Consider the following 27,605-nt stretch of genomic DNA (forward strand, 5'->3'; position numbering starts at 1 on the left):
GGAGGAAGATCTGGAACTCCTTTTGATGCAGGAATTACCACTATTGTTAGCAGAATCTGTGGTACTTCAGGAGTCAAACACCACACACCAGAATGAGAGAGAAATCTTCTTTATTTGCCAGCAAACAAAGTAGGACATCAGCGCTAGACCTCTCCTTTTCTTCAGCTCTCTGTGTCTTGTGTCTCCTGTCTTGGTTCCTTCTCTTCTCAGCTCCTTCTCTAATGTAAGCTGCTTCTGCTCTCCTTTATATAGGGTCCTAACCCCTCTAGCCCCCCTTTCTCACCAGATGGTAAAGAATAGATTGATTACCCTGTCTTGAACTAATTATCTCTACACATTTACTCAAAAATATCAGTTACATAGGTTTGAGATATTTCCTAAACTGACCTATGACCTGGGGCCTCTCAAACTAGACAATGTGGCACCTATCTCCTGCATTTTATTATTATTAAATTCTCAGATTCCCAGCTAACTTCATAACTAGCTGGGTTCATTAAGGGGCCAATCTTACTTAATGGCACACAGACATGGTTTGTTATTACTTTCAGAAGACCAGTCCTACACTTAGCTATAATCCATCAAGGAGAAGAATTAACTTTTCCTGACCTCTTTCACCTATTAGCTTCATACACAGAACTAGCTAGGACTGTGGATAATTCAAACCAGATGATGACCTCTTAAACTGCAGACAAATCTCACTTGAAAAGTCAGACAAAGATGTAACACTGAATTGAAAAGATATTCTACATAGAAATAGAACTTATTAATTAAACAGAATAAAACATATTTTAAAATAAGCAGAAATCAGAATTCCTTATAAGACAAAATCTAACTTATCTAGAATTATTTAAATCTAACCTATCTCCTTCTAAACAGCGTTCAGTCTAATCTTTTAAAACAGCTTGCTTGCTAATCCCCTCGAGATTGTCCAGTATGCCTTGCTAGAATGGCATCCAGATGTGGTAAATAATACCTTTGAACCAGCATTAACAATCCATCACTCAAAAAGGGACAAAGAAAGTTCCATTTCTCTCTGACCTTTCTAACCTCTAGTCTAGCAAAAGCTAGACATTTGAGTAATTAAAACCAGATGGCATTCTACCACTTTACAGGACTGAACCAACCTTAAACAGAATTAACAAAGTAATATGATTTCTCTGCCCAGGCTGCCTCACTTTAGTTGATTAGGATTTAAAGCAAATTTAAAGAGCATACCTTCCCTTACGAATCGTGTGAGACTTCGAGATTGTTACTTTGTGGTCTTACGTACAGTCTACTTTACTCAACAGCAGCTACATCATTTGGGTAGGAACAATTCACTTATTTGTCTTGTGTGGGGTGAGAAGTTAGTTCCTTTTTTCATTCTTTCTGGGCGTGTCCTGTGTTAGAGTTTCTATGCTAAATTGACAAGATGGGAAAGTTGTTGGTAGGGAGGTTGCGTGGATCAGTTACTGTTGGATAAATCTGGGGCATTTTGTGGGAAAAATAAAAGTGAAGCCCTTCTCTTTCACAAAATGTGCTTGGTGGCATGGAAATGTTGGAAATGTATCTTACAATACATTGGCATTGGAGGAATCAGTTACACTTGTTAGCAATGTGGGAAGCTAGAGATGCTAGGGGGGCTCTCCTAAATGTAAAAAAAAACAAACAAACAGTTTTTGCTGATGTGGGACTCCTATTTACAGACACTTGGCTCACAAGATCATAATTTAATCTTTAATGTTCTGTAGAGCAGATAGTCATTGGTGAGGGGCCTGCTGCCTATTTTGGACACCTTTTCATCTGGGGATTGGAAGGGGGCAGGGAGGAGGGTTCTGGGTTGGTTTTCTCTCCTACTCTTTGCTAGCCATAGGCTCGATGGCTCATAAGAGTACAGACCCTTCGTAGCCAACATTGGAGCATGTCTGCGGGATGTGGAGGAGAGGGAGGAAGTTATTTGGTTGTCTGCTTATGTGGGACTGGGTGTGAGGGGGAAGGTGGGTTGGTATTTTGTATTCAAACAAAAATGAGACTTGCTTTATTGTGTTTTATTCTAACTAAAATAGTTTAAACATGAATTGTAACCCTGGACATTTTTGTTTTGCTCCATTATGGCAGAAAAACATCCAAGTCTTAGGAACAACGTGCCCCCTTATGATTTGAATGCACTGCTAATGAGCTGAATAGTAAAATGTTTAAAAAATGGGTTTAGAGAATAGCAATTTGAACATTTTGGCAAGCAAAACTTCCAAATCCCACTTTGTGCCGCTTTTTGAACGTTTTTTCTGTTTGGAAAATGAGCCCCTTGGAAACATAGTAAAGGATGGTAGATAAACACCTGTATGATCCATCTAGTCTGCTCAATAAGGTGCTCAGAGTTGCACCTGCCACTTCATGCAAGTTACATCTCTCTGTACCTTGTTTAAGGTGTGAAGATCATTTAAGGTTTGAATTGATTTCTTCCTCTTTCTATGTAGGGATCCTCTGTGTTTATCCCAGGGGCATATCTGCATGGGGCCACAGGGGCCTGGGCCCCCCTAGATTTGGCCCTGGACCTCCTACCACCAACTCTCCCCCGCCGCCGCTGGTATCTTTGCTGGCGCCGCCAGCCGAACAAGTCCTGTTCTCTGGTGCGGATCTGCAAGGGCAGGCTTTGCTTCTGTGAGTCTGACGTCCTGCACGTACAACGTGCAGGACGTCAGACTCACAGAAACAGAAGCCTGCCCTTGCAGATCAGCAACACGGCCGTGCGCTTCTGTTTCTGTGATGACGTGACGTCCACACGGTTCTTCCCGCTGAAGTCTGGCCTCATCTAGTCCGGTCCAGGTCAGCGGCCGTCCAACTCCACAATTCTTCCCGCTGCCGCCCTGTTGCTCACCGCCTCGTCATGCCTCACTGCCGCCCTGGCTGGCTGCTCACCACCTTGTGCCTCACAACTTCAGGTTCACGAACTTCGTGCCAACCAGTTACCACTCACCAGAGGAGGAGGACTGGAGCACTGAAAAGCCCACCACCAACCAGAGCCACCATCCGCTGCCTAGCCTGCCTATCACTGCAGCAGCAGCACCAGTAGACCTCCAGGCTCCACACTGCCCTGCCTGCTGTCCACTCCAGAGTCCAGACTGAGAATCCAGACTCTCCAGGTAAAGAACAAACAAACCCCAAAACAAAACAAAAAAAATTTGGGGGACACAGGTGAAGTGATGCTTGGTTGGGCTGGTGTTATGTGGGTTGTGGAACTGTGGGAACTGCAGATTTAACTTGATGCTGGGTGATGTGGGGTTAGTGCCCCTCCCCCCCATTTTAACTCTGGCCCCCTCAAAATGTCAGGTCTAGATACACCCCTGGTTTATCCCATGCATTTTTGAAATCCATCTCTATTTTTAATCCCACCAGGAAGGTATTTCAGGCATCCACCACCCTCTCTGTAAAAATAATTTCCCTACCTCAATTTAAATCTAGTTCTACCACTTCCCTCTCTCTGAAAAAGATTTGTTTGTAAATTCATACCTGATCCATATTTACACATCTATATCATATCTCTCCTGTCGCATCTTTCTTCTAGGACATACACATTCAGGCTTTTAAGTCTTTTGGCAAAATAAACCCATTCCATTTTTGTTGCCTTCCTGTTAACAGCTTCAAGTAAGATATAACCTCAAAAACTGAACATAATACTCCAAGTGGGACCTCATCAATGATTTGTACAGGAGCTGCATGCATAGTTTCTGACTCTGAGCAACGGCATTAATACCAGCCCTATGACGGTGTAAATGTTTCTGCCAACATTCCATGTTGTACTTTTGACCTATTAGGCTAGTAGTCTGTAAAAGAAAAATGGGCGCCTATTTTCCTTTAAAAAAAATAGGCTCCCTTCAGGTGCCCTCCAGTCACTATATGTAGGCCCCCATATATAGAATTGCCTTCTGAATTCCCAAATTGATTTGCCTGCCCTAACCCCATCTCCTAGACATGCCCACTTTTTGATTACCTACAGTTAGGGCTCACTTTTCAAAAGGAGATAATTTAGTTGCCAAGACCTCTATGGTAAGGATTATAGACTTAGATCAACAGCATAGACCTCTCAATAAAAAGAATTGTTCTGTGCTGGAGAAGATTCAAAATAGCAAAAGCACTTCAGGAAGGAAACTGACAGCTATGGTAGTAGTAGTATGGTATGTTGAACTGCAAAAGGAGGAGACTGAAAGAGAACAGACAGGGGAAGTAAAAGTCACCTTCTACAGCTGGTAGTAGGAGGAGAGAGGCTGTTGTCTTGGGTGGGATGAGAAAGGGAGGTTCATATCTGTATTTAGAGGAGAGGGAAAGGAGGAAACCCCCCCTTGTCTGCAAGGGGCTTTGGTCAAGAGCTGGAGATGGGGCTCAGTATCTGGATGTGGGAAGGAATAAAAGAATTATAGTTTTCCTGCCGTACTGTTTGGAAAGGTATATTAAGGGTCCATGGTTTTAGATGATATCTTTCTAGTGGACCAAATTAATACATTTGATTTTCAAAAGGAAGTCACAAATATATTAAACTGGGCAACAAAAGGTTATTGCTACAACATGTTCATTGACCTTTATTTTTGCAACGTTAAGGAACAAAAACAACCTGACCTTAGACCACAGTTATAACTGTGTCTTCTGTTCTACTTTCATCCTAGTCAGCTATTATCACTATTTCAGCGTCCTCTCTTTTTGCTTGAAGGCTCATTGTGTCTGGAAGAGACATCAGGGAATTCGTCAACAACAGAGATTGCAGAGGAAGAAACTGACACAGGTATGTATTTAACAGCAGTGTTTCCTAAGCAATGCTACGGGACGTTAACATTTGATTTTGACCATAGTAAATTCCAATAAATCTTTAAATATAATTCACATGGGATTTTAAGCTGCAGTTGGGTATCAAATGCATAGGTACGATACTGTAAAAAATGCATCAACACTTAGGTGCAAAATACACATGCATATTATTGAATAAGGGTTGATACGAATGTATAAGTGCACATACGCACGCAAATGGACCTTAGGCTACATGCAACTTCTAGAATAGTATAAGATGTGGAGGCTCATTTTCAAAGCACATAGACTTAGGTTACTATGGGGCTCATTTTCAAAAGAGAAAAACATCCAAAAAGTGGCATAAATCTGCATTTAGACATTTTTCTCACAAAAACATACAAATTGGTATTTTCAAAACCAATTTTTAGATGTTTTTCTATGAAGTCTTTCAGAAGTGCATTCAAATCACAAGGGGGCGTGTCGGGGTTGTTAAGAATGGGATTTGGGCATTCCTAACACTTGGACATTTTTCTGCCATAATAGAACAAAACAAAAACATCCAGTGCTATAAGTTGAACGTTTTGGTCTAGACCTGTTCTATTAACAAATAAGCCACAAAAAAGAGCCCTAAATGACCAAATGATCACTCCAGGAATAAAGGAATGATACCCCCTCTCACCCCGCAAAGATATAAATGAAACAGTACATACCAGCCTCTATAACAGCTTCAGTTGTTATGGCCAGTCCTATTAGAACAGGAAGCAGATCCCTTGAATAGCCTAGTGGTAGGTGCAATGCACTGTAGTGAAGGAGACCCAGGCCCATAATCCACTCTATTACACTTGTGGTGGAAAGTGTCAGCCCCCCCAAACCTACTGTACTCACATAGGTGACACCTGTAGCCATAAGGGCTACTGTAATGATGTATCATTGAGTACAGTAGGTTTTTTGTGGGTTATGGACAGCTCACCATACAGTATAAGGGGGTAACGGTGAGATGTGTACCTGGGACCTTGTATGTGAAGTCCACTGTGGTGACCCCTAAGGTGCCCCACTGCTCTCCTGGGATATCTGTGTGGCCAATCCACTAAGAATGCCAGCTCCTCCTACATCCCAATGGCTTCATTTTGTGTGTTTTTCACTTTTACGTTTTTTTTTTTTTTTTAATGGTTCAAAAAGATAGATGCACTAAGCACAACAATGTCTAGAAAATAGTCATTTTTGAAGAAAAAAGATAGATCTTTTTCTGGTTTGAAAATGGCCATTTTCACTACTCGATTTTTGGACATTTTCAGCAAAACATCCAAAGCATTGGCGTAGCTAGGGAGGGCACAAGAGGAGTGGCCATCCCCCAAACGGGCTTCCGACAGCGCCGGCACCTATTTTTTTTACATGATCCGTCCTGTTTAAAGCATTCACCGTTGGACGTCCGCTCTCTGCTCCCCCGGTGCCTTAAACCTGGCTACGCTTCTGGTCCAAAATTGGATTTGGACATCATATCGAAAATGCCCCTCCATGTAACTTTGTAAGTCTATGTGCTTTGAAAATGAGCACCGTAGTAACATAGTATGTGATGGCAGATAAAGACCTGTATGATTCATCTAGTCTGCTCAATAAGGTGCTTAGAGTTGTACCTGCTGCTCCATGCATGTTACACCCCCTCTATGCCTTAGTTAACAGTTGTATCTGCCACTCCATTCAAATTGCATCTCTCTATGCCTTGTTTAAAATGTGAAGATCATTTCAGTTTTGACTTGATTCCCTTGCTCGTGCTGGGAAGTATGGAATGAAGTGGCGGAAGAGATAAAGGGGTTGTTCAGCTTGCAAAGTTTTAAAAATGAGCAGTAGGATTTTATAGGTAATAAGATGGGTGACAGTTAAATGCTGTTGAAAATACTCGGTGAGCCCCAGACAGGTGATTTAAATGGGCAGGAGCCTCCTGGTCATTTAAATCATTTTGAATATTGGACCCTATATCTAGTTGGGGAGGAGGAGGAAACCCCTATTATCAGCTAAGGGCTTTAGTCAAGAGCTGGAGGAGATGGGGGCCAATATCTGGATGTGGGAAATAGTAAGAGAAAAAGCTTTTTCCCATAATAGTGCTTCAAAAGGCATATAATGTGGTATTTTCTGCAACATTGCAAGAAATTGGGGTTCATGGTTTCAGATGATATCTTTTATTGCTGGTCAGAACATAATAGCCATACTGGGTCAGACCAATGGCCCATCTAGCCCTGGCCCATCTAGCCCTGTATCCTGTTGCCAACAGTGGCCAATCCAGATCACAAGTACCTGGCAGAAACCCAAATAGCAGTAACATTCCATGCTTCCAATCCCAGGGCAAGTAGTGGCTTCTCCATGTCTGTCTCAATAGCAGACTATGGACTTTTCCTCCAAGACCTTGTCCAAAACTCTTTTAAACCCAGGTATGCTAACCGCTGTTACCACATCCTCCAATAATGAGTTCCAGAGCTTAACTATTCTTTGAGTGAAACAATATTTCCTCCTGTTTGTTTTAAAAGTATTTCCATGTAACTTCATTGAGTGTCCCCTAGTCTTTGTACTTTTTAAAAGAGTAAAAAAAATCTAATTTTTTTTAAATTTACGACTTGATATGCTGCAAAGGGCTGTGGTGGCTTCTATGCAGTTTACAACAAATCTAAAAGCTGCCTAGTGGAAACAAAGAAATACAATCAAAGAGAAGAAGCACAGACATAGTGGGTGAAAGGGTATTCAATTGCAAACAGGTGGGTTTTCAGTGCTGCCTTAAATTTCACATAGAAGGGTTCTGAGCAGAGATGGGCAGAGAGTGAGTTCCAAAGCCATGGCCCAATGTAACTAATGATGGTGGAGCAGGTAGTGTCAAGGTAAACAAAGGAGGGAGGGGGTAGCCAAAGTGAGCCAGCTGTAGAGGAGTGAAGAGATCGAGAATATTCATAGGGTATGAAGAGATATGATAAATAATCTGGGGATGATGGAAGGGGAGATTTAAAAGGAAGAATACCAAGCTTATATTGAATTCAAGTAGAGAGCGGCAACCAGTACTCTGTATGAAGCAGAGGTGTGACATGATTGAAGGGTCTTGAATGGTAAAGTAAATGAACTGCAGTGGATTGAATGAGCTGGAGCCATTTAATGGAGAAAAGAGGAAGACCTACGTAGAGAGAATTACAGAAATCAATATGAATGATAACTAGGCTGAGTAACAGCGACAGGATGGCAGAAAGAGAAAGAAAGGGACCGGATGGAGCAAATTCTATGAAGAATGAAAAAAGAGACCTTAATGAGTGGTGTTCCTAGGTCCGCTGCCACCCGGGGCGGATCGCCACTGTGCCCCCCCCCCCCCCCGGCACATCACCTTCACACCCCCAAGAGCATCACTCTTACCTCCTGGGAGTGCAAGGAGCTGTCGCGCGGCTGTCAGCTCCAATGGTTCCCTGCCCCGGAACAGGAAGTAACGTCAGAGGGAGCAGGGAACCAGTGGAGCCAACAGCCGCATGGCTGCTCCCTGCATCCCCTTGTAGCGTGCACCCGGGGCAGACCATCCCCCCCCCCCCCCCCCCCCGCCTGCCCTCGGTACGCCATTTAATAACTGCATTAATCTGGTCTTAAAAGTTGAGATGGGAATCAAAGTGAACACCTAGGATTTTAACAGAGTCATTAAACCAGGGAGGATCTGGTTATCAACCATAGGGAGAGAAGGAACTACTGTGGAGAAGCTCCAAGGATCCCGAGTGTATGGAGTTGAAAAGTGAATAGATTCACTTCTACTCGTTGTACAACACTCAGGATTCACACCTATAGTTGTTGCTCCACAATCACAGCGATAGTCCTCTTCATATGCTCTCTCTCTCTCTCTCTCCCTCTCTCTCTCTCTCCCTCTCTCTCGGAGGTGTTTAATACAATATTTTTATCATGCAGGTCCGGCTGTTACACCTCCACCCAGTAAATGCCCCCCTCCTATTGGCAGCTCACCTTTAATAAACAAGCTTAATTTGGCCCCCATTCCTTCATGCCTTCAAACTGTGGCAGATACTGTTTTTGTGCCCCATGTCAAGCCTCTCAAGACTTGTGAATTGTAAAGTCTCAATATCTTGAAGTATAACCTTGGCACACCAGCACACATCTGAAGTCTCTTTATTTTCTGAAGTTTCCTTTATTAATTATGTAGGAGTGGATCACTGAACACTGGATACTACTGGACCAACAGGACAACCTCAAGCTCTGTGCATACTGATGGACTTTACTTTGTGCATACTACCTCTGTTTCTGCCTTTTGGGCCATACTCCATACTTGAATGTATTGGACATTTAAGTTCTCTTGTACTGTGCCTTAACTACATGTGCTGCTTGCTGCCTATTAGTGTAAGACAGGATGCAGGTGCATTAGATAAACAGCTTGTAACAGTAGTTAGCAAGGCTTGCACACAGAAACCAGCCTGCACGTAGGCGCCACATGAATAGATGGCCTTGGAGGGTGTCGCCACCCCCACCCTGCATCTCTGAGCCTAACGAACCTTATCTCCTTTGCCAGAAAGGAGCATTGAAAGGAGCATTGTGTGTGTAGAGCAAGATGCTAAGTTTCGTTTCCCTTGCCAGTATCATTTCAGTATTATGACGTGTGTATGTACTGTGAACTACAAATGTGTACTGTAAGAACTACAAATGTTTACTGCGCATGTCAACTGTGATGTATAAGGGGCCTAATGCGCAGGCCCAGCAGGGAAGTATAAGTGTAAGTGTCAGATGATTTGTGACACACAGTATCCTGAGAGAACTCAGTGCTGTTCATTGCTAGCAATAAAGCTGCATTGTTTTGGAACCAATTTGCCTTTTGTCTCCTGATTCACTTAGCCTGTTTCATTGGCGAGCCAGCCAGGAGTGACTACAAAAGGGAAATCGGATTATATTCTTTCCCCTCCCCCGCTGCAGTCGGGTCGGGTCATCGACCCCCCTCCCGAGAAGGTGGTGAGTGGCCACCGCTGACTTCAGCCTCCATCTCCCGGCGGAGGGCCGATCGATTCCGGCTGACTGGAAGTGGGGCTGCGTGGTTCCGGCAAGGCACCTTTACCGACTCCGGAGAGAAGCGCACCGACGGCGCGGCCTGCAACGATGACGACGGACAGGCGAGTATACTCTGCGTAGTGACCGGCCCGGTAAAGGGTCGAAGAAGAGGCATGATCACCCTCTTTTAGCCAGTGACTAATACGGACTAGGTCCCGAAACTCACTAGGCTTTTGCGAAGGAACCGAACGGGAGGGTTTCTTGTGGCGTATGGAAGTTGTGTGAGTGGGCTTGCATTTCCGGATCGGGCGACCGCATTCCGGTCAGGCCGAGTGTTGACCCTTCTGTGTCCGGTGGAATGAGACCCCTTACTCCTCCACCATCCTTTTCCCCCTTTGTCTGTCTCCTATCCTTTGGCACTCAGGTTAGGATGGGCGGGGGTGGATCCACACCTTTAGACTTAATGACGGAACACTTTAGCGAAGTGTTCGACCAAGATAAATGTAGTAAGGCCGGGATGATACAGCGATGTCAATTTATGTGGCCCGGACTAGGGATTGCTGAATGGCCTCCAGAAGGGTCATTTGAGTATGAGAAGGTGGCGGCGGTCATGGATATTGTTATAGTTGAAGGAAACCCAGGCTGTCCTGAGGACATTCCGTATATAGAAGCGTGGTTGAATGTAGTCCGGAACCCGCCGGACTGGGCCCAACATAAGGTAGAGAAGGCCGCCCTCATGGTGATAAACCAGAAAAAGGGGCGAAAAACTAAACTTAAAGCCCTGCAGACTCATGCCTTCGCTCTCCAAACCCCGGCTACCGTTGCCGTCCCGAAGGCCGCAGGGACCGCCCCCATAAGGCCGACCGCCCCCAGCATTGAAGCCCCAGAGACCACGCCCCGCACTACCACCACTAAGACTAAGGCCACGCCCCATGCTACCAATATACTTCCCAGAACGAGACCCCTGAAGGAAACCCGAGGGAAAGTTCAGGATTTGCCCGAAAAGGTGCCTCCGAAGGCTCCGATACTTGCTACGACGGAGGCTTACGAAGATGATATTGCGCCCCCTCCCTACGCCCCCATATACCCCGACCTCGCATGCGTGGCAGAGGGCCAGAATAGCGCCGAGGCCTCCGAGTCAGAGTCGGACGCTGAAGACACTTCCTGACCCAGCACGCCCGAGGCAACGGGCCCCGCAACCTCCAGGAAGAGCCAAAGGGTCGTGAAGAAAATTACTCAGTTTCCCCAATCGAGTCCGCGAAACACCCTCCCCTCCAGCCGCAGGGCGGGAATTACCGACCTATACCCGGTCCGACAATCTACCACCTATACCCCTAACCCGGCAGCAGAAGGGGGCCAGCCCATCGAGTTGATCGTCTACAGCCACGTTCCCTTCTCCAGTGCCGACTTGTATAACTAGAAACTACATGGGCCTTCGTACGACCAGAAACCTGAACAGCTGATAGAATTGGTGGAAGGCATCATATACAGTTATAATCCCACATGGGGTGACCTTAGGCAATTGAGCGCATTCTGACCTTAGGCATTCTGACCACTGAAGAACGCCGCCTCTTACAACAGAATATGGAACAAGCCGTCCGGGACGCCAACCCGGGCCATGCCAATTTACAGAACCTCTTAGACGCGGAAGTACCCACTGCGGCCCCTGCGTGGGACTATCGAACCGCTGAGGGTCAAACCGTCATCCGCCGGTATCAGCAGGCATACCTGGCGGCCCTTAAAAAGGGAAAACAGAAGATTACCAATATGGGAAAAATCCACAATGTAGTCCAACAGAAGAACGAAAGCCCAGGGGATTTCCTTGAACGACTTATGGAAGCATTTAGAAGACATAGTCCGATAAATCCCGAAGATCCCAGGAACGTCCCTACAGTGGTTGAGTTTTGTCAGTCAGTCAGCACCGGATATACGAAGAAAACTCCAGAGAACTGAAGGATTTGAAGGGATGAGTATCAGCCAACTGAAAGCTATAGCTGATCGCGTATTCGGATACCGCGACCAAGAAGAGAAGACTGAAGCCCGGAAGGAGTCGACCAGACTGATGCGCGAGAAGGCGGATGTGCTGGCCACGGTACTGGAAGAACGCCTGGGGTCCAGACCGCGTGGCAGAGGCAAGGGCCGGAGGGGAAGAGGAACACGGTCCCCCATAGGACGCAACCAGTGCGCTAATTGCCGAGAAGAAGGGCACTGGTGGGCGGACTGCCCGGAGAAGCCACGAGACCAGAAGAGAGAGGAGGAGGACGACGACCGCCCAAGAGGCCCCAGACAAGGACAACGAGGACGGGGCCGCGGCCGGGGATGTGTCGAGCAACAGGAATGGCAGATGGCCCTTGACGCCACCCGGGACCACACTGCATGAAGGGACCGGGAGGGCAGAGTCCCCACTGACCCTCTGGTGGAGATCCGGGTGGGGACGCAATTGATGAAGGCCCTACTAGACACTGGGGCCCAACGATCTGTTATCACCACTGCCATAGCCCCGGTCACGAAAGAAACCATACCGATTGTGGGTGCCTCTGGGAAGTCACTTACTGCTCCCCTCCTCAAGGAACGTCAAGTCCAGATCGGAGGGACGATGGTGTCTCACCAGTTCATACATATCCCCGAATGTCCAGTCCCCCTGATTGGCCGGGACCTACTGTGCAAACTCCAAGCCACCTTGAAGTTTAAGACTACGGGTGAAGTAGAAGCTCACTTTGAAGACCAACCGGTGACGCTCGTCTGCCCTGTGCGGGAAGAATGGAGACTACACGCCCCCCTCATTGCAGGCCCTGACGACTGCCGTTACTGCCAGGACACCCCTTTCGCACGGCAGAGGAGAGCCGCAATGGCTGGGGTGCCCAACGTATGGGCAGAAGAGAACCCCGGTGGACTGGCCGTTAACGCCATCCCCATCTGGATCGAACTCAAACCAAATGCTCAAGTCGTCAACCAAGGACAATACCACATCCCTTATGCAGCCCGGCATAGTATGCAAACTCACCTACAGAAACTCCTTCAACAAGGGGTCCTCAAACCGATCAGATCTGCGTGGAACACCCCACTGCTGCCCGTTAAGAAGCCAGGAACATCAGAGTACAGACCCGTTCAGGACCTGAGGAAAGTTAACAACCAGGTAGCCGACATAGTCGCCCTCGTACCGAACCCCTACTCCATCCTAGCCCAAGTGCCAGCCCAGACCAAGTGGTATAGTGTCATTGATCTGAAGGATGCCTTCTTCTCCATCCCTCTTGCTGCCGACAGCCAGAAGTTGTTTGCCTTCACGTGGGAAGACCTACAGACTGGAAGTAAGCAGCAATTTACATGGACCCGGCTTCCCCAGGGATTCAAGAACTCGCCTACCCTCTTTGGTGATCAACTTGCCCAGGATTTGAAGATGTATCAGGACGAGTATGGGCCGGTCGTTCAATACGTGGACGACCTGTTGGTGGCCCGGGAAACGTACACGGCCTGTGCAGAAGCGACCCTTTACCTCTTGAAAACCCTGGAAGCTCAGGGGTACCGCGCCAGCCGAAAAAAGGCCCAGATATGTGAGATCGAAGTCGAGTATCTGGGTTTCTGCCTCCAAGAAGGGACCCGAAGGCTCGGTACCCCCCGAACCCAAGCCATTCGCAACCAACCCACTCCTGCAAATAAGAAGGAATTGCGGGCATTACTAGGAGCAGCTGGGTATTGCCGGATCTGGATCATTAACTTCGCTGTCCTGACCCAAGATTTGTACGCCAAACTGAAAGGACCTGAACTCGAGGGCCAAAACCTCCAGTGGGAGAAACACGAACTGAAAGCCCTTCAGGACCTCAAGGAGGCCCTTGTGGCCCCACCAGCGCTCGGACTGCCAGATGTGACCAAGCCGTTCCACTTGTTCATCGACGAAAAGAAGGGATTGGCACTTGGAATCCTTACCCAACTGGTCGGCACCTGGCAACGCCCTGTAGCATATCTCTCCAAGGGCATGGACAACGTGGCACGAGGATGGCCGGGGTGTCTCCAAAGCATTGCGGCGGCCTGTCTGCTGATACACGAGGCCAATAAACTCACGTTTGGCCAAACACTCTTTGTGACTACACCCCACACCATCTGCGGCCTACTCGAGAGCCACGGACCCAGATGGATGACCAACTCCCGATTGGTTAAATACCAAGCCCTCCTGTGCGAAAATCCGGAGGTGCGGATCCTGGACACAACCAACCTTAATCCCGCCACCCTCCTTCCGGCCCCTGAACCACCACTCCACGACTGTGAAGAGGTAATGGCCACTGTGCATTCTAGCAGACCTGACCTCAAGGACTAACCCTGGCAAGGGGGCATCACCCTGTTCACCGATGGAAGCAGCCAGGTGATAGAGGGAATTCGAAGAGCTGGCTATGCTGTCGTGTCTGAGGACCATGTGATCGAGGCTATGGCTCTGCCGCCCGGAACGTCAGCCCAGAAGCGGAGTTGATCGCCCTCACCAGAGCCCTCCTGTGGGCTGAAGGAAAAGTTGTTAACATTTACACCGACTCCAAATACGCTTTCCTCACCCTCCAGGTGCATGGGGCCTTGTACAAGGAGAGAGGATTTCTGACAGCTGAGGGGAAGGGACTTGCAAATGCCACTGAGATCTGCCAACTACTCGAGTCAGTATGGAAACCAAAGAAAGTAGCTGTGATGCACTGCAGGGCCCACACAGGCCGGACGGACCCTATCGCCCGGGGAAATCAGCGGGCGGATGACACTGCAAAAAGGGCAAGTCAACTCCCTTACCTCTCTCATTCCTCTGCCCCTGTACTCGTCGTTCACCTCCCCACAGAGGCCCCCATCTATGCCCCACAAGAGACTGAGTGGGCCCGGCAAGAGGGCCTGGAATCGCGCAATGGCTGGTGGGTACTACAGGATGGGCGCATATGGATACCCGAAGCCTTGGCCTGGATGGTGGCCAGGGAGGCCCACAACCGCACCCACCTGGGCAGGGACGCTCTGGGGCGCCTGCTCGAGAAGACCTACTACATCAATAAATTGTCCCTCAAAAATGCCTCCAGCAAATGCGCAACTTGTGCTCGGAACAACCCAAGGACGGGGCCCGGTCCTACGCCAGGACATGTTCTCCGAGGCACTAGCCCGTTCCACGTCTGCCAGATTGACTTCACGCATATGCCCCCAGCCCGGGGCTACAAAGCCATCCTCGTCGCCGTGTGTACCTACACCGGATGGATTGAGGCCCAGCCCACCAGAACGGAAATGGCTAAAGAAGTCACCTCCTTACTGATCCAGCACATCCTGCCGCGATACGGCCTTCCCAGGCAGATAAACTCCGACAACGGCCCTGCATTTGCCAGCGAAGTAACACAACAACTCAGTACAAGACTGGGCCTCGATTGGAAGTTACATTGTGCATGGAGACCCCAGAGCAGTGGAATAGTGGAGAGAGCTAACCGATCCCTGAAGAACCAGCTAGCTAAGCTATGCCAAGAAGCCAAAGCTAAATGGCCCGACTTGCTCTCACTGGCCTTACTGCATCTCAGGTGCACCCCCAAGGCTACAGGCCTTACGCCTTACGAGATGATGTACGCCCGGCCGCCACCCCTACCCTCCTTTCCCGACTCCTTGCAGATACAGGGCGAGAGCTCCTTAATAAAACAGATGAAGGCCCTATTCGAGGTAGTGCAGGACATTCAACAGTACACTGAGAGTGTAGGTCCTCTAGTCCTTACTAGTCCTACACATCAGTTTAGGGTGGGGGATGAAGTCTGGGTGAAAGAGTGGGATGAATCTGATTGTTTAAAGCCCAAGTGGAAAGGGCCCTCCCTTGTTCTCCTAACTACACCAACCGCTGTTAAAATTGCAGGAAGTCCCGTGTGGATACATTGGACCAGGCTGAAACCCGCTGCACCTACCGGCGGCACACCTAGAGTTTGGACTGCCCGTAGACACCATGACGCTCCACTGCGGCTGACCCTGACGAGGAAGTGAACCAGGTCCATGCCTACCCAGCAACAGAAGCTCAGCTATTGGACCCACTGCGTCTTTGGCTCCCTGTTTATTGGAGCCGTCATTCTAAGCCTCATAATCTTCCTACTGCAGAGATTGGGATACCTCCCCACCATACATATGATGCTGAACCTACTCTTTATAATCCTCCTTTGCCCAGGCTCCAGCCAGCCTACCACCCTGAGTCAGAACTGTACTGAGTGTTTGCGCTCAGTACGTCACCGCATAGAGGGGGGATATCACCTGGTCACCACCCTCATTCATCAGTCACAGCCTCCGGAAGGTGATTGCCGGCCCCTTCCGGTCTGTGCCATTACGACCCCGACTGGACCCAACAGTTTCACAGGTGCCTCCAGAACAACCTCACTATCTGCCACAGCCCAGTCAAGCCAAGATACTACAATGTCACCCTCAGTGTGGGGCTCCCCCAGTACGTTGGATCTATGGGAGTCCAGGGAGACGGCATCCTGTACTACATAAACTCTACCCGCATTGTTGCAGGTGGTACTCACACCGTGGCCACCCTCACCTTTGACGTCTGTGTTGCTATAGACAGACACCCCTGGTCCCACAAGTGCGGAAGTCTAGCTTGGCGCAAGGCCTACGCAAATGATCACAAGTATGTTTGCCCCCTTACTTTAGACGGAAGATATGGCTCTCCTTGGTCTTGGCTACCCTGTGCTGCTGACACCCGGACCTCGGGCTGGGAACGAGTGTGTGCCTACACAGGAGGCGGATACCCCGGATGTCCCGGTCTAGGTGAATTTCGCAGGGGCTCCGAGAACACCGTGCTCCTTGAATGGCCACTGAGGGGACCCGAGACCCCCTGGAGACAAACCTGGGGTCTTGGCATCGACGGGGCCAGAACGGACCCTATAACCTTCATCACTATCAGCCAGAGCCTGGAGGAGAAAGCAGCCACACATTATCAGACCACGGTTGTCGGGTACCAGGACGTATTCGACGAAATTGCTCGCACTGAGGAGGCAGCTACTAAGTTCCCCATTTCTCCCGAAGCTCGAAGCATGTTCCTCAATCTGGCCGAAAACATTGCCCTCTCCCTAGGAATTGCCAACTGTTTCATCTGCGGAGGCACCGACATGGGTGAGCAATGGCCCTGGGAAGCGAAGGAGATTCACCAGCACATGTGGGACGCCCTCAACGCCACCAATATTACCTTTCCCCAGCGTCCGAGGCCCTATGAATGGGCCCTGAGGACCAACATCATAGGTACCCTCTGCGCTAGCCGGGCTCCCTCGAAGCGCTATTCCGTCCCTGTTGGAGATTCCGCTTGCACGGGGGTCCTTCAGTTTAATGGAAGCCGAACCACCTGGTGGCAAACGGACAACCTGCCCGCCCCGGTGCCCGTTTGGACCGAACCCACTCTGAATACAACATGGACATACGGGGGAAACGCCTCCCTTAAATGGATAGCCCCGGAGGGCTACTACTACATTTGCGGCCGCAGGGCCTATGAACAGCTCCCGACCCGCTGGTACGGCACCTGTCTCTTGGGCACCATCCGTCCTAGTTTCTTCCTCCTGCCCCTGCGCGTGGGCGAGACGTTAGGTATACCTCTCTATATGGAACAGGGGCCTGGAAACATGGGCAGGCATAAACGGTCCCCTCGAGACAGCAAGCCCAAGGTCCAGATTGGAGACTGGAAGGACAACGAGTGGCCACCAGAACGTATCATTCATTACTATGGGCCGGCCACGTGGGCTGAAGATGGCACGTATGGGTACCGTACCCCTATCTACATGCTGAATCGCATTATCTGTCTGCAGGCAGTGCTCGAAATACTCACTAACGACTCGGCCCTTGCCCTTAACATCTTGGCACGCCAAAACACCAATTGTTTCAATTACATATAGATAATTTGCTCACAGTCAGATGTTCAGAAGTGTTGCCCCAGGGTACAGAGACTCCGTAATTCTGAGAGCTGTATCAGTGGTTGGAGGTAGAAATCTGAAGAAAGGCAGCTTTATTGCAGAGGTGGGAAAATAGTTGAACAGGTAGAAGTAGCTCAGAGCTGGGTGACTGGAAAGAACAATATCTCATTAGGAAGATATATTCACGGTAAAAAACCAAGTTCGTTCCAAGGAGTTTAGCAGGACAAGTGCTGTCTGAAGCAAGATGGAGAATGCCTCATAAAGAGAGAGAGAAGCCAAGAAGGTTCACACAGGCCCAGGGAGGAGGGAGTAAAGAGACTAATGGAGACAGAGCCTGCCATCACCTAGCAAGGGTGGTCCTAGACAACAGCCCTCGATTGGAGGGAAAGGTCATTCCTGGCTGACCTCTCAGGACAGAGATAGTAAGAATGGCCAGGAAATGATAGCAGGTAGACAAAGGAGCCAAGCTTGGCTGAGAAAGAGAAGAGGTCTAGGCAGCAGCACAGACCAATAGTAACAGTTCTTATACAGACAGGCAGGAGTGGTTGCACTACCTGTGAAACTACACGCTGCATTGCTCACATATCTTTGCAGCAAGGACTGCAGCAGTAAAAATCCTTAGAAGTAAGAATAACAGTAAAAGCATTAAACACATTTTAGGGTCACACTATAAACTACTGCAAGGCTGTCGGCAGACAGAACACCCCGTTTGACCTCACAACTGGCCAAGCCTCATCCGGCTCCTGCAGGGACACTGTTGAAGGCTTTTAGTCCCTTGGCCAGCTTGTTCTGCAATCAGGCAACCCTCTTACACCCAAGCAGCCCTAGCCAACTGGCTGATGTGCAGTTTCTCTTTTCTTTTCTCCTTTCTTACTGTTCCCTGTCTTGTTTGGTTTACCACTCCTGCCCCCTCCCCCCCCCTGTTCTTTTACACCTAAGGGCTTTAGCTTCTGTGGGCTTGGTTCAGTTTTGGGCGGACCAATTCAGTGTAAGTATGCGCAGTTCAATTCCACAAAACTCCGGTCTGTTCACAACCTAGCTTTGCTCCACTGCAAAACTCTCAGATCAGGGAGAAAAATAAAAAATAAAACCCCACTTTGCTGTCACTAACTTCATGAGAGTAGGGGAGAAGGCTGTGTCCACACCAAATAGCTGTTTGCTTACCTCCTCCTGTTGGCCTTCTTTAAACAAAAAATGGAAAAAACTTGCTAGTAAGCAGTGCTGACCTTAGTAACTGGTGGTGGTGGAGAGGGGTTTTGCAGTGTATTTTCTCCTCACTGATTAGGGTTTCAGCTTCTTCAGACATGCTTACATTATATATTAGCATCCCTCCCAGGGAAGAATGTCAGGCACATCTTCTCACCTGGTTCCTGGGAAAATTGAGGGATCCACAGATTGCCTTGTTTGAAGGGTGCTTAAAACACTCAGAGCTCTCTCCCTGGGTCCCCCCCCCCCCCTTGGTGCTACCAGTGTTCTAGTTTTGCTCTCCCCTCCCCCAAGGGAAAAAGTCCTGTGTTGTGCATCTGTTTCTAAAGAGGATCAGTACTGGGGGGGGGGGGGGGGTTCTTTCTCCATTCCCATGGCCTCTTTTCTCTCAGTAGAATATAGCTCTTCAAGGGGATCCTTAGCTTTTCTTCCCATTTTCTCACTGCCACTAATCCTTTGTGAGGTTACACTTTTCAGTGGACCAACTTCATACATTTGATTTTCAAGAGCATCTCAAAATGTATAAAGCTAGGCCAATAAAAAGTTGGTAAAACTTGCTTGACCTTTACTTTTCAAAATTAAGAAATGAAAGAAACCTGATCCTGGACAACTCTTGTGATTTTTGTCTTCCATCCTGCTCTCATCCCAGTTATCCACTATCACTGTCATAGCATACTCTGTTTTTGTTTTCAAGACTCATTGTATGAGGAAAGTACTTCAGAGAATCTGGCAACAACAGAGACCTCAGCGGAAGAAACTGATAAAGGTATGAATTTAACAGCAGTATTTCATTAGAAATGCCACGGGACATTAAAATTTTGAACTTAAAAGTTCCTGTAAGTATTTCAACAACATACACATGGGATGTCTAACATTTTAAGATTCAATTAGGTGTCAAATGAATAGGTGTTATATGATGTAAAGGTGAACTGTAAGGGGCCTAGTTACCAGCATGTGTTAATGCACATTAAACAAATGTATTGATGTGCTAATATGCAGTAAGAGAAACACACATGTATGGATTATGGTCAGCTAAGAAAATATCCATAACATAAAATAGTTTAAGGATCTGCTTTGCCCACGGATTAATTCACATCATTAATTAATAATAATTTTTTAAAAGGTTACTGTTAAAATAATTTAATTAATATACTCACGAATCCCAAGAGATGAAACAGGCTTAAACACAAATAGGTTTATTTTCTTGCAAGGAGACAAAAATCCAACATCAGTCAGGAGGTTGCCTGACTCAACCCCACCCCCCACCCCCACTCCCACTCTCGCTCTTATAAACCTTTTCCCTACACTGTCTACGTTCAGTTCCACAAGGGAGACAGGGTGTCTGTGTGTCTGTCATCACAAATACATTTTCAAACATGTTACAGTTCTAGGCTGTTAGTAAGCTAGCCGGCCAAAAAGCATATCTTTTAAGAACATTCAGTTCTACTTGTAATGCACAAGGTCAGAGCTGAACTGTTCCTCTTCTTAGAATCTACATTTATTTAGAAATTGTAATAATGGTTAACCCTATATTAAAATATTTTTTCTACAGCTACCACAAATTATACTAAACTATGGGATTTGCAGTATCTTACCATGTAATACAAAAAGTTAACTACAGCTGAAGTGGTGCGGTAATCTCTTGTGATAGCATCAGCAGGCTAATATGCCTTTCAATGTTTCAAGCTTATACTCCTTCTCCCAGTGTGAAAATTTAAACAAGATGTGAAAACCTCAGCAGTGCTACTCGCCTGTGATTTTCACACGGTGGCAAGGTTCACTCAAACCCACCTTGTCTTTGGTTCTCAAACTATCTTGTGTTAATAAATCTTTCCTATTATGTTCAATCTTATCAAACTGCCAATTCAAACTATGTCCATTTACATATGTAAGGAGTGTAACTTTGGATTATTATCACGGTCTCCCATTGAATGATTGGTGCCTATGGTCCAATCTCCTTCCACCCTGCCACCTTGATAAATAAATTACTTTTGTGGACCAAAAGACACCCCCCTGGCAGATATGTTCCCTGCCTCCCTATTTTGCCAAAATGCTCTGATCCCAGGTGTCCCTCTTTCAGTATTAGCTACCTTTGAAGCCCCCCCCCCCCCCCCCACAAGCCCCTCTCATTATACCCAGATTCTAACCATCTTCTTACCCCTTAACATCCCTTTTCTACATAGTCCAGAAAGGGATGCCAAGCTTTATGAAAGGTTTAGGGTTTATTTATGGCTGTCAATTTGTCCATCATGCAGGTGTGCCACAAATACTTCCTTCAGGCATCCACAGCTGGAACAGGCTACCCTGTGGGTGTTGTGTATCTCAGTGTGGGAGGGGAAGACATCTTAAGTTTGAAATTAGAGAGTAAAGTGTTATTAATTAGTAATATGGTTGGATTGTTAGTTTAATCATTACCATAATGAATGTGAGTACGCTGAGGCCATAACAATAAAACCACTCTTCAGACTCTTGGCATAGTGTTGTGATATTGTGGCATCAGCTAGAACTGCCTATATGTGATAGGCATGGCAGAGGCGTAGTCAGGTTTTGATCTCAGGGGGAGCAGACTTTTATAAAATAGGCGCTGGTTGGTGTCAGCTAGACAGCAGTGTCCGTGTTGTTGCTCAGGGGCTGTGGTGGGCAATGATTAATACAGGCTGTCTCTGTTACGTCCTGCTACAAGGAAACATCAGGAGGCAGGACACAGAAGAGGTCCTTAGACTGGCTAGAGCAGGCAACCTGTCTTCTTAACTACAAATAAAAATATTCAAATCATGACCATCACCTCAGGAATAGCACACAGATTCCTTCTACTGCTAGACACCTTGTTTGTGTGGTGACTGTAGAGGATGTGAAGAACACTAGTCTTGAGCATTTTTATTTTGGGTGACAAGGGCGACCACAGAGCTTACTTTCAAATAGGGCTAAACACTTTGTGAAATAACATAAACCCCTGCAAAACAACACCCAAAACCTATACTGAAAACTTACACCATAACAGCCCTAACCCTCCTATGAAAACACAGTGCTATAAATATTACACTGGGCTGTGGAGCACCAATATACCTACTATTGGGAAACTGGAACAAGCTGCACTGTTACACATTCCTACACAGACACTACATGCTAGCAGAATCCTTCACCTCAGTCACACATGCAGAATATGGGCAGACCCTCATCTATATAACATAAGAGTAGCCATACTGGTTCAGACCAATGGTCCATGTAGCCCAGTATCCTGTTTCCAACAGTGGCCAACCCAGGTCACAAGCACCTGGCAGAAACCCAAATTATGACAACATTCCGTGCTACCAATCTAATACAGAATAGGGAGCCAGAAAAGAAAAAGAACAACAAAAAAATTTGAAATAAAGACCCCCCACACACTCTGCCCAAGGAAGCCAGACTCTATAAACAGTGCAATACTAGTAAAAAAAAAAAAAAAAAAAGAGAGAGAGACAGAAATGCATTTTCTCCTGTAATTTGCAAAATAAAAATAGAAAAAATGTACATTTTACAAAGCAGGAACATCAGATTTTTTCTTTGGATTTGTTAATGACCCTCCAGGATTACTGGGTACAACATTTGTCTGATCCAGCCCTGAAAGATACTCCTGAGGCAGCAGCGTAGAGAGAGCGCGTTTCTGGGCGAGGGTTTTTTGAAGACCCAGTTTCTGCTATGGATCCCTCTATGAAAGCTCTTCCTTTACCGCTTCCCTCGGATCCAGCTCTGCGGAATACTCCTGAGGCCCATGCGGCAAGGAGGTGGATGAGTGGTCCCGGTCCAGCTCCGGGTCAGCGTTCCAGTCCAGCTCCTGAGGCTAAGGCCGAAAGAAGGCGCTGTGGGATTTCTCCGCTCAGGGCTCCTCAGCAGTCTCGGAGGTCAGGCCAAGTGAGACGTTGGACCAAGCCTCTGATTCCAGCCCAAGTAGTGCCACCTCCTAGGCGCCTGAGTCCAGTCCAGGGAGTGCTTCATACTGAGTCCCCGCTTCCAGTTCAAGTAACGCTTCCACTTAAGCCTCCGAGTCCAGTCCGAGGGAAGCTTTCGATTGAACTTCTGATTCCTGCTCGAGTGGCGCTCCGGGCCGAGCCTCCAGTCCTCCTTCAAGTGGCAAGCCCTTTGAAACCTCTGAGTCCAGTCTGAGGGGTGCTTCTGACGGAGTCTCCAAGACCTATGCAAGTGGCACTCCGGATGGAGCCTCCGCTTCCAGTCCAGAGTGCACCTCCAATCAAGCTCCTAAGGCCAGTTCGAGTGGCGCTTCAGATTGAGCCTCAGATTCCTGTCCAAAGGGTGTTTTCTGCCAAGCCTCAGTTAAAGTTCCGTCCCTGCCAGGAGGCAGAGGGTGCCTTGAGTTCCTGCTCCAGTCAAGACTCTGATTCCAGTCTGGGTCCCAGTCCCGGTTCAACTCCTGTTCAGAGTTCCAGTTCCAGCCAAGATGCGGAGTTCGCTCTGAGTTTCAGTGCTAGCCAAGATGCTGAGCCTGCTCCGAGCTCCAGTTCCAGCCAAGATGCTGAGTCCGTTCCAAGTTCCACTTCCAGCCAAAATGCTGAGCCTGCTCCGAGTTTCAGTTCCAGTCAAGCTCCTGACGCCAGCCCGGGTCCCAGCCCCGGTTTGATTCCTGACGCCCGTCCGGGTCCCAGTCCCGGTTTGCTTTTTGACTCCAGTCCGGGTCCCAGTCCTGGTTTGCTTCCTGACTTCAGTCTGGGTCCCAGTCCCAGTTGGGTTCCTGAGTTCAGTCTGGGTTCCCTCAGAGAAGGGTTCCTCTTGAACTTTGCTCCTCTTGCTGCATCCCAGTTCCTGAGTCCGCCCAGCGGTGATTCGAAGGAGCCTCCGGTTTACAAGCTCTGCTCCTGTCTGCCAGTTTTGAACTTCCTTGGGACTTCCAGTCCAGTGATCCATGTCTGGGTTTTGAAAACCATCAGGAGGTTTCACCACAGTTACCCCTGGGGTCTTGAGGAGGAGGTACTGTCACGTCTGTGGCCATGACCACCCTCAGCCTTACCTTCTTTCTGGGGGTCAGCAGCTCTGCTGGCTTCTGTCTGTGTTTGTGTTAGTCTTGTCTCTAGTCTCTGCGCTGATTATCTCACTAGACCTCACCTGTGTGGGCTATGCCTCTCCTGCCTGGCCAGTTTCCAAGATGGCTTCCATCTGTTCTGTTCCAGCTTCCAAGATGGCTCCTGCTTGTCTTTCCTGTGGGCTCACTTCCTATGTGTGTCAAGCCTCTCTTTGGGGTCAGTGTACTTCCTGCTTCTATCCTGCTGCTGGTGACTCATCAGTGAGAGCCTTCATAAGGAAGTGCTGTGCTTGCAGTCAGGGCCTTTGCATAAGTTTTTATGCTCTTAGGCCAGGTCAGGTTAGTAAGTGTCTGCTGCACTACTGCTTAGCCTCTCTCTGGGTTCCAGCCCAGTTTCTTTCTGTCTGTGTCTCTGTTGTCCTTCCGTGGGAGGTCTTCCCTGCCACTGTCTGTCTGTGGACTGCGGGTCCTTCCTGGCTTACCCTGTGTTTGGGGTGAAGCCTCTGATCCAGGCTTACCCTGTGTTGGGGTGAAGCCTCTGTTCCTGGCTTACCCTGGGTTGGGGTGAAGCCTTTGTCCGGGTTTGTTCTCTGTCTGTATGCGAAGCCTCAGCCTTTGTGGGTTCCCCAGTCAGTGTGTGGAACGGCTGTGGCTTCAGACCCTTGGCCTGTTCTTCCTAGTTACTCTGTTTGCTGTGCTGCCTGCCCAAGACCCTTGGCCTGTTATTCCTGGTTTGCTGTCTTTACCCTGAACCCTGCCTTGCCTAGCCTGTGTGCCTACCCTGCTTGTATATCCTGAGGGTATATCCTGTATCTGTCTGGCTAGTGTGTTTTCCTGGGTGATTATTCCTGTATCCTGTCTCCAACTAGCTAGAGGGTGTACCCTGTGGGTATTCCCGGATCCCCGTTCTGCCTAGTGTGTTGCTGCCCTAGTCCTTGGTCCTGCTAGCTTCTGTACACCTTGTGTTCCTTGGTCTGTCTTCTGGGTCTTGCTAGTGGCTGTGCAGCAACACACTGTCTGAGTCTAGTTCCGTGCCCTGTCGCTCTCGTGTATCCCCGACCCAGGGTGGGTCCTCTGGATTTTCAGTTCCTGCCTTATCCTGCAAGTCCTGTCGGCCGCCTGCACCGGAGCTCAACTCCGGAGGAATGGTGGCTAGGTGCAGGTGAAGCTGTTCCTGTCTCATCTGTTCTAGTTGCCTGCCTTGTACTACTCCAGTCCAGAGTTCCAGTACTGCTCTTCTGTGTTTCCAGTCCCGAGGTGGTCTTGCCTGCCGCTGCCGCTCCTCGGCAGTGGCCCAAGGGCTAACGAACTCCAGTCCTGCCTCGAGGACCTGACAGAATGCCAAGGCCCTCGAGAACGCAACACTAATTCAACCTCCCCCCATACCAAAAGCACCTTGGACCCATTTAGCTATCAATTTTGTAACAAATCTCCATGATTCTGAAGGGTTTCTCCATGATTTTGGTGGTCATTGACCAGTTCTCTAAGATGGCACACTTCATCCCACTACCTGGCTTACTTTCAAAAGCCCCTGCATTGGCACACCACTTTCTTAAGGAGATCTTTCATCTACATGCGTTACTAGAATCTATTGTATTCAATCGTGGGGTCTAGTTTCCATCCAGATTTTGGCGAAGTCTATGCAAATCCCTGCATATTACTTTGAACTTTTTCTCTGGTTATCACTCCCCCAAACCATTGGTCAAACTGAACGAGTAAACCAGATTCGAAATACTTTCTTGCGTAGCTACATATCTATCCAGCAAAATGATTGGTCTCGATTTTTACCCTGGGATGAATTCAGCTATAATAACCATATGTACAAGTCCTCCATTCCAGATTGTATTTGGGCAACATCCCAGAATACCTCTGCCTATATCTGGAGCTGTTTTGATACATAGTAACATAGTAGATGACGGCAGAAAAAGACCTGCATGGTCCATCCAGTCTGCCCAACAAGATAAATTCATATGTGTATACCTTACCTTGATTTGTACCTGTCTTTTTCAGGGCACAGACCGTATAAGTCTGCCCAGCAGGATTCCCCGCCTCCGAACCACCAGTCCCGCCTCCTATCACCGGCTCTGGCACAGACCGTATAAGTCTGCCCTCCACTTTCCTTGCCTCCCAACCCCCAACCCCTCTTCCCCCCACCTGCTCCGCCACCCAGTTTCGGCTAAGCTTCTGAGGATTCATTCCTTCTGATACCAACCACAAAAGCTGCAGCCAGATCATTAAGTGAACAGTGGAAGAAGACAAAAGAATTTCAGATCCAAGCTGCCGAATGCTACAAGAAACAGGCAAATAAAAAGAAATGCCCTGCCTTTCTATTTCAGCTTGGAGATCTGGTCTGGCTTTCCACTCAGAACTTACGACTGAAAGCTCCTTCTAAGTTTGCACCCAGATTTATTGGACTGTATCCAATCCTTCATCGGACAGGACTAGTCTCCTATTATGTGAGGATACCATCTACATTACTGGTGTGTAACACCTTTCATGTATCCCTTCTCAAACCTGTGATATTGAATCAGAGGAGGAAAAAGCCAGCAGTTCCCTCCATGGTCTCCGTGGATCCAGATGAAGAGTAAGAGGTTCAGGACGTTTAGACTTCAATACATTATTGTGTGGAAAGGCTATGGACCTGAATAGAATTCTTGGAACCAGCATCTGGTGTTGACGCTCCCTTGCTAGTCAGAAGTTATCACCGTCTGTTCCCCCATAGACCCAAACTGAGAGGTGGGGGGGGGGGGGTCTATGGGGAGGTGTACTGTCACGTTCACCACCATGCTGCCTTGCTTCCCGGCTTACCGCTGCATTTGGTCAAGACTAGTCAGCTCTGCTGTCTCCCAGTATGGGGCAACTCTCGCGCTGCCTCCTCAGATAGTTTCAGGAACCACCGCAGCTCGGGCGCCCCTTCAGACCCTGGCTGCCATCGGAGCTTCTGGATGTACACGCACATGCGCAGCCACCTTCCAGCTCTGCTCCACCTTCCAGGTCTGCCCCCAGCTTCCAGTCTGGGTTCCAGCTTCCTGCTCTGCTCCAACTTGCAGCCTGGGCTCCAGCATCCAACTCTGCTCCAGCTTCCAGTCTGGGTTGCAGCTCTGCTCCAGCTTCCTGCTCTGCTTCAGCTTCAGCTTCCAGTCTAGGTTCTAGCTTCCTGCTCTGATCCAGCTCGCTTTTCTCCAGCTGGCAATCTGGGTTCCAGCTTCCAGTTCTGTTCCGGCATCCAGTTCCGCTCCAGCTTCCAGTCAGGGTTACAGCATCCAGCTCCGCTCCAGCTTCCAGTCTGGGCTCTAGCTTCCAGCTCTGCTTTAGGTCCAGCCTTGGTTCAAATTTCCAGCTCCAGTTTCAGCTTCCAGCCTTGGTTCCAGCTTCCAGCTCCTGCTATAGATTCCAGCCTTGGTCTCTGCTTCCAGACTTTAGTTTGTTCCAGCTTCCCTCACTCCACTTCAGCACGCCTTGTTGGCTCCACTCTTTGACCCTATCCTCCTGGGTCAGGGACTCCTCTACTGCCGGCTGGGGTCTGCCTGTCCTTCAGGCAGCCTGGCAGGCAGCGCAAATCCAACCGTGGTCCAAGGGTTCACTCACCCTGAAGTGTGACAACAGCTAAATTTCGGTATCTGCCTCAGGCAAATGGTCTCAAGGAAATGGCCAAAACCAGATAAGTCTATAATTATCTTAAAATAATTTTTTGTATAAGAACAAATTGATTTGTAGGAATTTATAGTAACCAATTGTTTTAT

General features: G+C 48.3%; 1 protein-coding gene across 3 annotated transcripts in view; it reads left to right on the top strand.

Moving 5' to 3' along the window:
- URGCP (upregulator of cell proliferation) overlaps nt 1–27,605 on the top strand; it is a 94,390-nt gene that overhangs the window by 56,215 nt on the left and 10,570 nt on the right. For 2 of the 3 annotated variants that reach the window (XM_030209622.1, XM_030209621.1), the window contains 2 exons: nt 4,685–4,756; nt 19,543–19,614. In XM_030209622.1, the coding sequence (XP_030065482.1) occupies nt 4,685–4,756; nt 19,543–19,614 (144 nt within the window). The remainder of the gene's footprint in view (nt 1–4,684; nt 4,757–19,542; nt 19,615–27,605) is intronic. The other variant, XM_030209623.1, reaches the window with a different exon arrangement.

Source organism: Microcaecilia unicolor, chromosome 7 (assembly GCF_901765095.1).
Source record: "Microcaecilia unicolor chromosome 7, aMicUni1.1, whole genome shotgun sequence".
NCBI classification, from domain to species: Eukaryota; Metazoa; Chordata; class Amphibia; order Gymnophiona; family Siphonopidae; genus Microcaecilia; species Microcaecilia unicolor.